This window comes from Leuciscus leuciscus (assembly GCF_965113295.1).
Source record: "Leuciscus leuciscus genome assembly, chromosome: 16".
NCBI classification, from domain to species: Eukaryota; Metazoa; Chordata; class Actinopteri; order Cypriniformes; family Leuciscidae; genus Leuciscus; species Leuciscus leuciscus.
Genome location: NC_138740.1, coordinates 18,286,292 through 18,301,748, shown reverse-complemented (window position 1 = coordinate 18,301,748; position 15,457 = coordinate 18,286,292). Strand labels below are relative to the sequence as shown.

General features: G+C 38.9%; 1 protein-coding gene across 3 annotated transcripts in view; it reads left to right on the top strand.

The window, feature by feature from the left end:
* Positions 1-10,907: 10,907 nt before the first annotated feature.
* LOC309477249 (rho GTPase-activating protein 24) overlaps positions 10,908-15,457 on the top strand; it is a 7,093-nt gene continuing 2,543 nt past the window's right edge. The window contains exons 1-6 of one of the 3 annotated variants that reach the window (XM_082140437.1): positions 10,908-12,020; positions 12,320-12,527; positions 12,969-13,098; positions 13,229-13,302; positions 13,457-13,578; positions 14,257-15,256. In XM_082140437.1, coding sequence (XP_081996563.1) covers positions 11,927-12,020; positions 12,320-12,527; positions 12,969-13,098; positions 13,229-13,302; positions 13,457-13,578; positions 14,257-15,256 — 1,628 coding nt within the window. In that variant the 5' untranslated portion in view covers positions 10,908-11,926. The other 2 variants (XM_082140436.1, XM_082140438.1) reach the window with 2 other exon arrangements.

Below are 15,457 nucleotides of genomic sequence, written 5' to 3'. Positions count from 1 at the left end.
ATGACTTCCGCTTTACATTCAAGAACCGCTTCCGGTGGCGAGGATTTCTGGGTAAACACTCAACAAAGCACAAGTCTTCTTGAGTGAGTTTGGTACTAGAATTTAAAGATTTTCCCCTGGTTTCACAGCCTTGTCACAGACTAAAATGCATGTTTGAGTTGTCTTAACTGAAAGCAACTTGCTCTGACATATCTTAAAATATGTCACTGCCATTGTTTTGTCTCAAGATGCAGAACAGTAGTGTTTTTTTTTTTTTTCTAAGGCACGTTTAAGAAAGCTACTTAAACGCCTTAATTGATCTAAGCTAAGGCCTAACCCTGGCTTAATCTAAGCCCTGTCTGTGAAACCAGGCCTTTCTTTATTCTTGTCGGAGAAGTTGTCTCAAATAAAAAAAAATCAAAGTTTAAAGATGATTATGAAACTGTTAGCCTATATAAAACAATCCCAGAGCAGAGTAGCCTATCGCCTCCTCTGCAAACTCTTCTACATCTTTAGATTTACACACAAAACAAGATTGATGAATACAACTTTTTATTCTAATTATTATTATTGATACATCTTAATACTTATTCTGTATTCACCAGTGAAATGACATAATCATATGTATCAGTTAAATGTTTTATAATTATATTGTTACTCTTCACTTGACAGAAACACCAATGAACAAAATATTGTAAATATTCATTGCATATGAATGACAAAGTCAAGGTTTTCCAGTTTCAGGATTCTGGATTTCAGTATTCTGTAGACCTCTAGGGGTCAATGAAGGAACTGCAGTGGGTCTGATGAGAAGATATTCAAGTAGGCAAAAAAAATAAAAATGACATTTCCAAATATAAAACATCTTGTATTCGACACATTATGTTATTTCATGTATATAATTGAAGTGTTAAATTGACCTTTTTGTAGTGTGTCCCTGGGATGACTGAGAGTCTGGGTCTTTTAACTATCCCTTTAATTGTGAAGTTCCACCTTTCCTGTTCACAGTCACCTTGACTGAACAATAAAAAAAGAATAAACACTTTCCACTATTATAAACAATTCTCCCCCTCAAATATCTAGTTGACATTTTACTGCAGTATTGACTTATTTACAGTATTTACAGTAATACTTAACCGCCTGACTTTTAACCTCAAGTTGCTCCAGATGAATCGTCTCTGATTGTATGGCAGGGTATGATGCCTAATTTTTTTTCTCATGATTAAGTCACAAAATCTTATTTAGTAATTTCATCTGAATATTAACATTTGGGTCTCTGGAAAATATTGATCTGTGACATTGTATTATGTTGAATTATGTATCAAAGGTTTTTGTGTCTATTTGCTAATCAGGGATTTATGGATCCAAATGATTGTTTTTAGGCTAATTGAGTAAAATCATTCAAATCAAACTCATAGTGTTACTATTATGAAATATCCTCATTTAAGATGTTGGCAATTAAATATGTATTCATATAAGCTACAAGATATATATAAATCTCAGAATATCACTTACTGGATTTCTATTTTCTGGATATCCGATAAAAACGTTTTTTGTATTATTCAGTTATTTATTATTTTATTATTCAGTAGTTGATTTAGTATTTTAATGACACTTCAAAAATTATATTTCTTATGTATAATATATATATATATATATATATAATCATTTACATGCTAAACTCGTATATTACAATTTAAAAGTAAATACACATTGTTATGTCATTTCATTCTTAAGACTGTAGAAAGCAGTTTTGTTTTCTAAGAAAGGAAATATAATAAACTGGGTTAAGAAATCTAGGATATGTACATTACATGCAAAACATAAATAGATACATTTGTTATAATAACTTGATTGAACTGATTTAGCACAGTTTCAGGTTGCATTTTGTTCTCTTGTGTCAGATGAAGTGATTGACAGATTTACGATTGTATCTTATCAGTGATTATTTAAGTAAAGCAAAAGCTTCTATGTAGATTAAAAACCAGGGCTGTTCCATTCTCACAATTTAAGTTTCCTACTGCCTTCCATTTCAATTCCAGTAAAAAGATGAACCTGTCATGAGATGAATTGTGTGCGTGCATGCGAAGGAGTCCTAGTGTGTAACTTGTGTGTCTGACAAGTTTCATTTTCAGAAGAGCCTTTGCTCAGCACAAAACCGTGTATCGAGCATATTGACAAAAGAGGAGCGAAAAGCTCTTAGTGATAATTGGAACTGCCCAGCCACTGTGCAGCAGGGGTCAGAGCGGAGAAACCAGAGGGCCGAATTCAAAATGTGTGTGCCTTCACACATTCCAATAGGTTTGCAGCAGTCCGAAAGTCATTTCTAACAAGACTCATTCATGGTGCTGAATAGAGTGCTGCAGGAATGAGTCCTAAAACCTGGAATTAAGTTAGCATTTTTGCACTTCTCATTCCATCTTCCCAAAGTCAGTAGGGTTTTTGAATGGGGTTTTAGTTAAATACCTAAAATAAACTCTGTGGTTAACAAAAGCTCAAGATATTTTCATGTTTTATTCTACAGCACAAAATACATCAGTAATACCCCCTTGAGATTGAATTTATTTTTTATTTTTGGTTAAATGGACTACAGAGGTTGACATTAAACGCCATCACTGCAAACATCTACTCACTAGTCCGCTTTTACAGCCTTGTGTTCATAATCGCGTTCTTGCAAACTATTCTAACTCAAACTTTCCAACTTGTAGATTTTAAATAAAGACTGAAAGAGTTGTTGGAAGCCTAATGATGGTGTTGTTGAAGTCATTCAACCATGGTGTAGTTCGTTTATCACCTACGTTTAGCTTTTTACTCCTGGTGATTGTATTTAGGCTTCAAAATTCAGTTGTGTTCTTTTGTGAAGTTTATCTTGATGAACAAAACATTTAAGAATCATGAACTTGTTTTGGTGACAGAGCTTATTCACGGCAATAATCCAAAAGCCAATGGAAAAATCCAATTGTGTTTTTGTTCAAGGGAACCGGGGTGATGCTATCTTCCGGGTTGGCCTACAAAAATATGCCATCACTCTATAGGGGACCAAAGGTTGTAACAACACCAAGAGCACTGGCATTAACAGTGGTCCATATTTCAAACAATGTCCACTGAATAGCATCTGCAGAACATGTGCACTTGGCAAACTTACCAAATAGCTAAATTTTGAAGAAATCATTTAGTGAAAATGTACAAAGGTACATCACTGGATTGTGTATTCTCTGAGCCTGAGAATTCATGACAAGTCAGTGGCCACGTCAGTACAGCTCCGACTCCTACACTTGATGGGATGTGTAAAGTCTACTGAAAAGACCCATTCCTCTTGCCAAATGAAGTGAACCTCTTTCATCAGGATCAATATATGCCTGAGATTCTGCCAGGCCGGGAATCATAAATCTGGCTTGCAGTGAGAAGGAAAGCGAGCGAGGAGGAGAGAGAGAGGGTAGATGGGGAAGGGAGGATGAGAGAGACGACGGCTCCTCTTAGTCTAATGGAGGACGGTTCAAAAGTTTAACGTGCCGGCCACCCGCTCGCGTCTTTATAACCTCTTTGAGTCATTGTGTGCGGGTGAGGGCCGATCACATCGATGGCCATTAAACCAAATGCGGGGCTGGTCTGGGGATGGGTGGGTGGGGGGTAGTGGATGCATTAGGGAAATTGGTCCTGGCTGCCTGAGACGGCATATACTGTACTGAAGTAATTACAGTTGCTGGAGGGATGCTGAGGCCAGATAGTGTGTGTGTGTATTTGTGTGTGTGTTTGTATGCATGCGTGTCCGGAATAGTCTGCCGCAGAGGGTCCATGCCCCGCCCTTCCGTCTCCCCCAGCAAAGCGGCTGCCAACGGGATAGGGCTGGGGCTTTATTGATGAGATGGATGAGAAGGGAGATAGGGGTAGAGAGACAGATGGGGCTTGTGTCCAGGCCATGGCAGTGCTGGGGAGCCTGCGCTCAGGGATGCCGCCAGCGTGGCCAGCCTCCACCGATCAGGAGCCGCAAGAGCCCCAGCGCTGATGATGATGATGCGCACCCATAGAGGATCTGAGCTCGGCTGAGGCATCTCAAGAGACACCCACCTGCAGGATGGGACTCACCTGCTTCAAGTCCTGGAAGTACAGCAGTGCTGCACAGAAAGGTGAGCGAGTGCTTCTCTACTTCCCACTGGTGTGTCAGTCTTTCTGGCTCGCCATATGTGATGACCTGAGTGTGTGAACTTGATGTAGATGTAGCATGCACTAATATAAGACATGACCTGCTGATCTGGATTCAACATTACATTAGAATGTAATCAGATAGAGAGATGTCGATCAAAATTAAGATGTATTATTCACACTTCACAGTATGTTTAAAACAAGTAGTTCAACCTCAAAGACATAGTTTATTGGAGTTTCTGGGTCAGGCGATTATTTTAAATGTTGGAAGGGAAGCAGAACATGAAGGACGGACCCCATGCCGTGTTGGCCGAGATTTCACTTACGAATACATTAAAAGCAAGAAGCGACAGGTATATAGCCAGTTTGGCTTTATATGTGGGAGGGGCACTAAAATAATTAAAATAATGAGCTTGAAAAGACTCAGATGAGACAAGCAAGCAGAGTGACTGAGAATGTTTGGGACGGACTCCGAATCGATGTAATTTGCAGAGAAACTAAGGAGACAAAGGATAGATAACCTCCCTTTAAATACTGGTTTAAAACCTTTGGACGAGGACCAGCTCTGCTACTATGTTTACCTGTTGCATGATATACTAGATACAAGTAATCCTATTTACTGCCACTTAGAAGAATGCAAACTATTAGATTCGTTTGTTTATTACGTTTGTAACGCCATGTTAGCATCAGGGCTATTTACATGGCAAACACAAGGTCAATAACACAATCCATAACATTTTTATTATTATATAAAACATTTCAACTTGACATAAGATATAAAATTTTAAATACATTCGGTTTATACATTCTAATTTCATGTAAACATGTTTCTGAATAAAAGCATTTTAGCAATTACAGTTCAACAGAATGTTTAACAAAGGAACTTGACACAAGAGACATAAAAGAGGAACTTTGCCAATCATTAGAAACCCATGTGTAAGTCTTGAGTGCAAACTATTAGGTAAGTCATGACCATGAGTAAAAAATGTCCGTCAAATTCATGAAAACACGGAGAAAGACTATGCTGTTGTTTTCTGCCGTATAACCACTTAAGGAAGCACTTACCATTCTTTCAATTACTGAGTTGTCAAAACAGAGTACCAAACCCCCCTGCCACTCTTTGTTACAACATTCCTGTCTATTAAACAAATAATGTCAGTGAACCAACTACTTCTTATATTTCTCTCCAAGTACTTACCTTGTTAAAGGAATATACAAAAAGAAAATTCTTTAATATTTACTCTCACTCTCTACTTCTTTCCTTTCATGGAACACAAAAGGAGATGTCAATCAGAATGTTAATGCAGCTCTTTTCCATATGCTCACAGGGAATGGGAAAGGACGCTGCTCAAATCAAAAAGCACAATATAATACAACTTTGCACTATATCCCAGGTCTTCTAAAGACGTATGGTTGCTTTGCATGAGAAACAGACAAAACATTAAGTTATTAATCACTGAAAATTGTCCCCACCATTTGAGATATAAGAGCTGTAAAATTACAGTCTTCAGATCAGGTTTAGAAGATGAGAAATATAGCACACTACTTTTATGGTACTTTTAAGGTGCTTTATTGTCATTTCTGGAGCTTGAAAAAGTTCTTCACTTTTGTCATATACTGAAGAGAAAAATGGGAACATCTCCCTTTGTTTCCATGGAAAAAAAGAGTGTCATATAAGACATGATATGAGTGAACCAACCCTTTAACTGTGGCGGTCACTGCTCTGAATCTGTGTAATGATCTTTTATGGCATTTCAATGCTCTCCTTTTAATATCATTATTGCTCAGGCCAGATTCGACGAGCGCTCAGTATTGATAAACCACTTAGCTGGATTTTTACAGCTCTTTCTCGTTACGGAAAGTGTCCTCTTTGGAATTAATTACTGCACTCTACCGGCAAATGTGAGTGGGATCTGGGGCATACTTTAATTGTGACTGAGACCCATCCTGTGATTAATACGGTCTTTAAGAAATACATGAAGGAGAAAAAATGGCAAGAGTTTTTAATCAAATTATGAAAATCAATGCGCTCCTTTCCCCCGTTGAACTCTTGCAGTGCTTAAAGATAAGAAATGGTCATCTGATTCATCTTGGGCTGTCTTCCAGTTATAGCTCACAGATGGAAGCTTGAAGGACACAGTGACCATTAAGGACAGAGAGAGATTTTTAACAGTAAAGAGCAATACATACCGCTTAACATTAGCCTTACTGCACTCAGAAAACAAGTTTATTTATTTTTTGTAATCATTAAAAGCACTTTAAAGGGTTAGTTCACCCAAAAATGAAAATTCTGTCATTAATTACTCACCCTCATATCGTTCCAAACCCGTAAGACCTTCATTCATCTTTGGAAAGCAAATGAGCTTCAGCAAGAACCAATGAGGTTCATTCTTGTGTTACGCAGCACGTTTGAGCTTCAGTAAGAACCAATGAGGTTCGGTTGAGCTTCTGTATATGTTCGCTGATCAATGTTTATATGTAAATAAAAGCCTAAATTAAATTTGTTCATCATATAAAGTGATTGAGTCTCATCAGAAAATTTGGACTAAACCGCTCAATTCATATGGATTAGTTTTACAATCTCTTTATTAACTTTTTGAAGCATCAAAATGGTAGTTGTGTAGCTGTCAATGGAGGGACAGAAAGCTCTCAGATTTCATTAAAAAGATCTTCATTTGTGTTCTGAAGATGAATGAAAGTCTTATGGGTTTGGAACAACATGAGGGTGAGTAATTAATGACAGAATTTTTGGTGAACATAAATTCACTTCTTAAAAACAAGCCTCGTAAATTCAAATCGAGTGTGTGAATTTGTCATGTCGTGCAGGTTGCTGACAAAACCAAGAGGAACATTCCTAGATCCTGGAGGCACATGTCCATTCACATGCAGTGGAACAATCAAAACCAACTCGTATTGTATTTGCAAGAAGGAAACCGAATACATGTATAAGTCTTTGGTCATGTACACACTGTACATTTTCTGACACAGTAGTAACCATAGCAACATTCTGGCGCCACTATTTTGAACAAAAATATTACAGTGGCCAAAGACTTATTGTGTTCTGCAATTTTAACTAAACCATTGACAGAGCCATTATGTTTTGTCCTGTTTCTACAGAGTTGCCATGTCCACATATTATAAGCATTTTGGGTTTGGCACATAAAAAAAGAGTCAATAACGTCTTTGTCATAACTTTGTTCATTACAAATTAGGACTGATATTTTATGCATGCATGTGTGCATCAGGCTATAGGTCAAGATTATGTTGCTAAATTTGTTTGGAATTCTAAATTAAGTGACTTTTGAGTATTTGGATAATGTGGGATAAACAAATGAACTTTTTCCATGTATTATCCCTCCGTCTCTCATTTAGGAGGAAACAGGGACGTATTGGTTAGTCCTGGCTCATATTTCTTCCTGTCAAACAGCTGTGGTCAGGGGGAGGAGTGGCTGAAGAGCCTAAATAAGGGCATTTGGATACCTTTTACAGGTAAACACACACACACACACACACACACACACGCGCACACACTAGTTTAGGACCTGATCATCTGACTAATTTTGTTTCTACACTCTGTGGCCTCTGGAAAATCCAGGCCTGTGCGAGTCATTGTCATGATACAAACATTCAGTGTGACTGCCTGAATATGATGAAACAGCAGATCCAATCAGTCTTCAGGGCTCCAGCCATAGACATAACAACCTACTCACACAACACACACATATTCCAGTCATTTCCAAATCATGGGCCATGCATTACACACTCTAATGACTAGTCTCATCACAGACTGCGCTTTGTCTACCGTCACAAATCTCACAAAATGCTGAAAAACACATGCCGCTAGAGCTGATGTCATTCGAAACAGCAAATATTGAGAATTTTCCACATGATTTTGGCTAAAAAACAACACGAACAAGGTTGGCAAGTGTTTTTCAGCCAGTGTCATTAGTTCAAGCACCATCTCAAGAACTTGTCTCAGTGGTTCATCCATCAGTCTTTTCCTCCTCTATTACTTGCAGCATTACATGGAGTGAGAGCGTGAAGGGTTGTGGGCGGCAGCTGTGTGTCCATCTTGGCAGTGTGCCTGGGAATAATAATGTAACAATACACCTTGTTTTTCTCATGAGAGCCATCAACCCCCATCACACCCATACAATGAAGTAGTTTTGGGAGTGCAAGACACTAAAACAAATATACAAATATGTTACAAATATATATTTTCATAAAGGAAAAAATATGGATCAATCCCGATCATCATTCAAATAATCACAACATTTCAATTAAATTCAATTAAACACTTTATAACTGAAGCGTCAAATCAATTGTCAGTTTTAATTTTACTTCAGCTGTTATCCATAGACAAGTTTTTTGTGCTGATTATATCTGTTTGATAAATTATATTGAAATATACCCAAATTAATAAAAAAATTATACAATTTAATTGTAATTGACAGGCAATCTGACCAATCATAATACCGATATTATGTTGCTATCCGCCATTTTGTCTGACAAACAGATCAGACAGTAGAGTTGATAGTTCAAGTCGGTGGACTTGAACTTGAAAAATTGTTTGTTCTGATGTCTTTCTGCAATTGAAATAACATACCTTCTGATGTTCATACGTGTTTATTTTGTGCTATAACTAGTGAAGAGGAAGAGATGCTCAGTTCACTTGCCACTTGAACTGAGGCACTACAGTGATTTGTCATGACACATTAAAGTGCTACAAAATGGTATTTATTGTTTGAAATTCTTCACAACAAAATTTGAAAGCTGAGACTATTTCATGCCAAACGTAACCTGATCTATCTTGTCTGTCGGCACGTCGTCAGTGTCCTCTTTGCTCTGTGATGTATTTTTCACTGCGTGAGAACATTTACTACGTTTACAGTAAAATGTTTTCATGAAAGCAAACCATGCAATTTTCATTATTCTGATTATTTGCTATGATGAGGTTATTTTTATTGCCACTTTTCGCATACCCCACAGCAACTCAGGTACAGTATTAATAGGCGTGTTACTGGCCACTGTTTAAATGAAAATCACATTTCTATAGAAGTATTGGAAGGTTATTTTGCGCCGTGATGAACATTGCAATGGCGCTGTAATTGGGTTTGACTACACTGCACCGCTTTCTTCGCGTTACTTTTGCTCATCTAAAATGGGCTTGCTTGTTTGTTTTTTAATAACAGAAAAGTTATATTTTTGGCAAATGTAAAGGCCCTTTCACACCAAAAGTGAAATGAATAAGCCTCAGGCTGAAGGAAAGGCAAATTCACACCTACAGTTGAGGGCGCATCTCAAACTAATCTTTCAGCTCTGCTGCTGAAGAAATTTCAACACGCTTACTTCAGCAAAGAAAAAAGAAAAAAAGAATGTGATGTTTATCTAAAGTCATTTTTGCTTATTCGTATTGTTGAATTGGATCATCGAAGATCAGCAGCAAAGACATTGGTTAATAAAGTTTAAATTCATTAAATACAAAGTATATTTGTGTAATGTAACATTTAATTATTGCAGGTTTGCGTAATATTCTGAGTTTGCATTTTACTGTTTTTATTCAATTTGAGAAATACTAAGTAAATGCAGGCTAATCTAGAACTACAATAACCATCATGTTCACACAGCGCACACAGCGCCTCTGCACTTATAATTTCACGAGAGGTGTCAGTCTATAAATGGAAAAAAAAGTAACTTGTGCTACTTATTTGAGAAAATAACTCAGATATTTTGTTGTAAATTAAAGTAATGTGTTACTTTACTAGTTACTTGAAAAAAAAGTAATCTGATTACGCAACGTGTTACTTGTAATGCGTTACCCCCAACACTGATGGTCAGAGTGGTAATAATGCGATTAAGGTGTTTACATGACTGTTATTGCGATTAAAATAGGCGTACGGCACAGTTTATTTGTGATAGTTTACTATGATTAGAAGTGTAATCACATAAGTTTCATAGAAAGTATCGTGTTTACATGGGGTATTATGAGGGTGCATGTAAACGTATAATGATGTCTGGCATGAAGGCACCATGGCTGGTAGTACCCAGCCTGATCCCAAAAACTTGTCAGACGTAGCAACAGTAACTAAGGGGGATGGGTCTTGTGAAGGGTCAATTGAATAGAGAGCTAGCCCTAGCATACATTAGGCAATATTATTTATAAAATGACACTGTTTTAATCAAATATAACCCAAACACCCAGTTGACGTTATTTTGCAAAGCTATTGTGTGAGGAAACGTCTGATACTATCCCTGTTAAAACATGCAAATCTGAGCTGAAGGCGAAACTTGAACTGCAGAGTCCATGTTGATGCTTATTTCCCAGGAGAGATTAACATTCCCAATGAATTCCCAACATTACCTCTCCAACATAACTCAACACAGCTCTGGGGCTCCTAAAAGGTGAGAGATGCCCTTCCAGATAACACACAGCCATATTCACATGCACTGCACACTCACTGGGCCAATGTCTAAGGATCCATTTTAGACTGGGAATCTCATCGGGGGGGCAAGTTACCGGGCACAAATGTATAAAAAGGGTTGGAGGGGTGTGTTCAGCTGTGTCCAATGGAAATGTCTTGGAAGCAGGCCATGTGAGGTACACAGGGACAGAGAGAAAGAAAGGGAGATATAACTGAAAGTGACCATCAGAAAGTTCTAGTTCATTTATTTTTAGTCAATTTGTGTTTTGTGGTGTTAATGATTCATGGTGAGGGGGCAGAAAAAGGAAAAACAGACTCCAGCAACCCTCTAGTGGAGTAGCTTAATTCAGACAAGACGTTTGGGAAAAAGCAGACAGAAAACTGGCAAGAAAGAGTAAGGGAAAGATAGTATAAACAATCAACAGCAGTGAATGACACAGCAAGAGAGAGAAAGTGAAACAATGTTTGTAATTCCTCCCTTGTAATTAAGAAGGCAGACTTAATTTAAAAGTAAACCAAGGAGGTGCTGACTCACGTCACTGGAAACTTTGGACAATTAAGTACAGACAAACATAACCTCCCCTTCAGAGGCGAACACAGACACGTCTCTGTTGATGTCACTGTCAACAGTGGCATATGACTGAGACTTCCACTTCCAGAGGCGGCGTCAAAGGGAACATCAACTTTATACCAGACTTAAACCCATTTTATTGAAAAGCACCAGGTGGTACATCGGTGAGCTCCCGCAGGAAGCACCCGTCACGGTAGAAGAGGTTGAGCACTAAATGGACAACAGTGTGTTCTATCAGGATGTATATTGAACTGGGACAAATTAAACCGGTTGTCTCTTTTTTCCATGGACTAAGGACACCAAATTGTTTTTGACAAACACTTTGTTGTGATAAAAACCTTTGCTAAGCTTCTGTCCTTCAACTTTGGAACTTTCAGAATTGAAACTGAAGGATCACTTTTTACAGAAATGTGCTGAAAATGAGAGGTGTGCACTTGAACAATGCCTCCTCTTTCAGAATGAGGACTGTCATCTGATTTGGAATGCTGATATATCCGATAAGCATGCATATCTGAGCTGGAGGGTCACTGTTGCACATCAGCGAGAGAGAGAGAGAGAGAGAGAGAGAGAGAGAGAGAGAGAGCGCCTCTCTTCGGTGCTAAGCCTTACCTGCTGACAGGAGAGCGAGAGAGAGGGAGGAGGAAGGAGAGAAAGGAACATCCAGTCCTAGACTAAACAAGTTTGTAAAACATGAGCAAAAGGGATTTAGGTTAATTGATGACAATCGTTCGGTGCCAGTTTCAGGATTGCTACTGAGATCAGGATAGTGGAAGTGTGTCCCAAAAAAAAAGACAGACGGATAAAAGAAAAGATGCCTGAAAACAAGCAGACAATCCAGCGGACTGGAAGCTATCTGTCTCACTCTGCTTACAGGAAGATAAAAAGGGTGCTGAGCTTCAGAAGACGTGAGTATTAAATATTAGGCAGGGAGAGGGCACACCATCACACACAGAGGTAGATTTTGGTGCAGTGCAGCAGCAGCGTGCATTAATCCTAAAGGCACTTTTTAGCCGAAAATTGTTATTGTTTGATACATTTTGTCCTTTGTCTGCGGACTCAACAGGATATTTGTATTCGCTTTTGAGGTTAACTGCATTTATAGTGAGTCCTCTCACTATTTCAGCACATATCCTTTGACAAAATTAGGTGAAAAGCTAAAGGGGTCTGTCATTGATAACTCTATACCTGTATTTTATCATCACAGGTGTGTTTGGTCAAAGGTTGGAGGAGACAGTCCTGTATGAGAGGAGGTATGGGGATCACATGGCTCCTCTGGTGGTAGAGCAGTGTGTCGATTTTATCCGAGAGCATGGGCTCACAGAGGTGGGACTCTTCAGGCAGCCCGGCCAGGCTACGCTGGTTAAAGAGCTGCAGGAAGCTTTTGATGCTGGGGAGAAACCATCTTTTGACAGGTAAGAGACTGACTTTAATCAGTACAGGTACAGCAGAGATAATGTTTAAATCAGCATAATGTACATCTTGAATAAGTAAGTCTTGAATTTTGAAAGTTTTATAGGCCTTACAGATAGACATATCTGTATGAAATGTCATAAATAGACATTTGTACTCCAATGTATGGGCAATGGTGCCAAGTGCAAAAAACACTATTTCCCAAAATACAATTATCTGAATAATTTATTTTAATTGTAATTCAGTGAATTGCATTGCCTACAATTATAATTTAACTTCATGTTGGACATGGTCAATTTAATGCAACTTATGAATTAAAATGGCACTGATTCAAGTCAAAATTTTGCCCACCGCTGCAAAAAAAAAAGAAAAAAAAAATTTGTACAAATACTTCTGTAAGTGAATTTACTCATGTAGTGAATACATGTTTGCTCTCTCAGCAGCACAGATGTCCACACAGTGGCATCTTTGCTGAAGCTATACCTCAGGGAGCTGCCTGAACCTCTGGTGCCATTTTCCCGCTACGAGGAGTTTCTTATATGTGGCAAAAGAATCCCCTCAGACAGAGAAAAGGTATAGTCAACTATCTCACTCACTTCAAAGAAGGGCACGATGCTATTTGTGCTAAGAGAATATGATTACATTCTGGACATTTAAGGGCAGACAAGAAGTTTGTTTCTTATAATCTCATCCTGAACTTCAGGGTTTGCAAGATTTGAAGAGTCTCCTTTATGAGCTGCCTGTAGCAAACTTCAACCTCCTGAAATACATCTGCCAGTAAGATCATTTTGTTTCATCCAAAGATCTAAGGATTTAGTTATCATTATCTAGATATTGGCATTTGGAGATTTAACCTAATTTGCCATGAACTGTCTAGTCTTTAGTCATGGCTCACGTCAGATAACACTGCTATGACACATCTTTGTACCAGATTCTTAAATGATGTCCAATCATACTCCAATGTCAACAAGATGAGTATCCAGAACTTGGCAACTGTTTTCGGGCCAAATATTCTCCGGCCTAAAGCAGAGGACCCAGAAAGTATCATTGGAGGTGAGCAATATTTAGATGTCGATAAAAATGGTCTGAGGCAAAGGGTTAATGACTTTTCTGAGATTTAGATACATCTTAAAGGTGCATTGTGTAATATTTAGGAGGATCTGTTGACAGAAATACAATATCATATACATAACTATGTTTTCAGTGGTGTATAAAGACCTTACATAATGAACTAATATGTTTATATTACCTTAGAATAAGCCATTTCTATCTACATACACTGCAGGTCCCCTTACATTGAAATAGCCATTTTGTGCCGACATTTTTCTACAGTAGCCCTAAATGGACAAACGTGTTCTTCGTGCAAAGAAGCAAGCTAAAGTCAGAGAATAAAACAATGACACAATGATGAACAAGTAACAATAATAATCACAATAACATAGTTTTACTGAATAATTAAGTAAACATAATTTCTTAATTTATATTTGTAAAGAAACCTCATTGCTTAACTGGCTACTCTCTGCTGTCTCAGATGACGACATATTTTCCTGTTGGCCACCGTAACTTCTGTTGGTTGCAATTCGCAACCTCATCACTAGATATCGCTAAAATCACACACTGCACCTTTAAGTTAGTGTATGTGCTCATTTGCTTTTGAGGTCAGATATTTGTGACGATGTTTGCCACATGGCTGTGGACCACACACTTAAACGTCCTTCTCTCCTACACTAGGGGCAGCAGTTGTGCAACATCTAATGTCTGAACTGATCCGTGAGCACAGCTTGCTCTTCTCCAGAGAGAACTGCAACCCTCCTGAAACATCTTTGCAAGCCATCCACCAAAAACAAAGACACAGTAACCTTGTGGAATGGGTGCATGAACCACCTTCCCACCAGAGGGAACCTCTGCTTGGCAAAGATCACGTGACCCTTCTAGATCAGACTGTAGCCTGTCCACGGGTAAACTCTCTACCACTAACCACAGAGAGGAGAGGGTCTTTTCAAAGCCCTTGTGAAAAAAACATTAACCATCATCTATCAGACACAGAGAGACAGCTTCAAGATGACTCTTCACCAACCAGTTCTACTCTGATTTATGGCAACCTCAGTCAACACAGCTCAGCACAAGAATATCTCCATAAAAGACATGTACCTACACCCTCCACCCCACCACCTGCCTGCCGATCTATGACCAAAGTGCTGGAAGCTGGGGTTGAAATTTGTGTGCAGTCAAGGAGCTGGCCTGACATAGAAGAACCCAGCTGGAGTCCAGAGAGAGCGCTAGGGGAGAGTGGAGGCAGCAGTGAAGTCCAGGATAGTACCTTATCTGTCTATGACAACATAGTTACTGAGGAGCGATATACAGAAGACAAGGAGGCCAAAGGTACTGCCAGCATGGCTGAGAGCAGCAGCTCTTGGTCCTCCTGTGAGATTGCGCCTTTGGAAGGGGGCAGTGGAAGCGGTGGAGCTGCAAGCCCATGCCATGGTTCTCCAGTACAGTTCCCCTCATTCAGAATGGACTCTGGTGAAGAAGACCTTCGCCCTAACTCCCCTGCCTCATCATCTGCTCCCACGGATGCCCCTTTAAGCACCGGCAGCAGTGAAGTCTTTTTGCCAAGTGCTCCTCAAGAGCCCTTAGGTTTTCCAGTCTCCCATGCCATGCAGTGCCTCGTTGCAGGGCTTCGTCAACAGATGACCAGGCAAAAGGCAGAGTATGAAGCAAAAATGAACCGGTAAGATCACAATCAATTGTCTTTGTACCACAATTGTTTTGTAAGGGAAAATTGCAAATCTCTGGCACTGTCATTACATTAACACAGAGGCAGAAACCCTGCTCTACTCTACTATAAAGAACTAATGTCCTGAAGAGTTTAGCAGTAATCCTAATCAAACACACTGGAACCAGCAAAATGAAGGTGTTTGGGATGACTTAA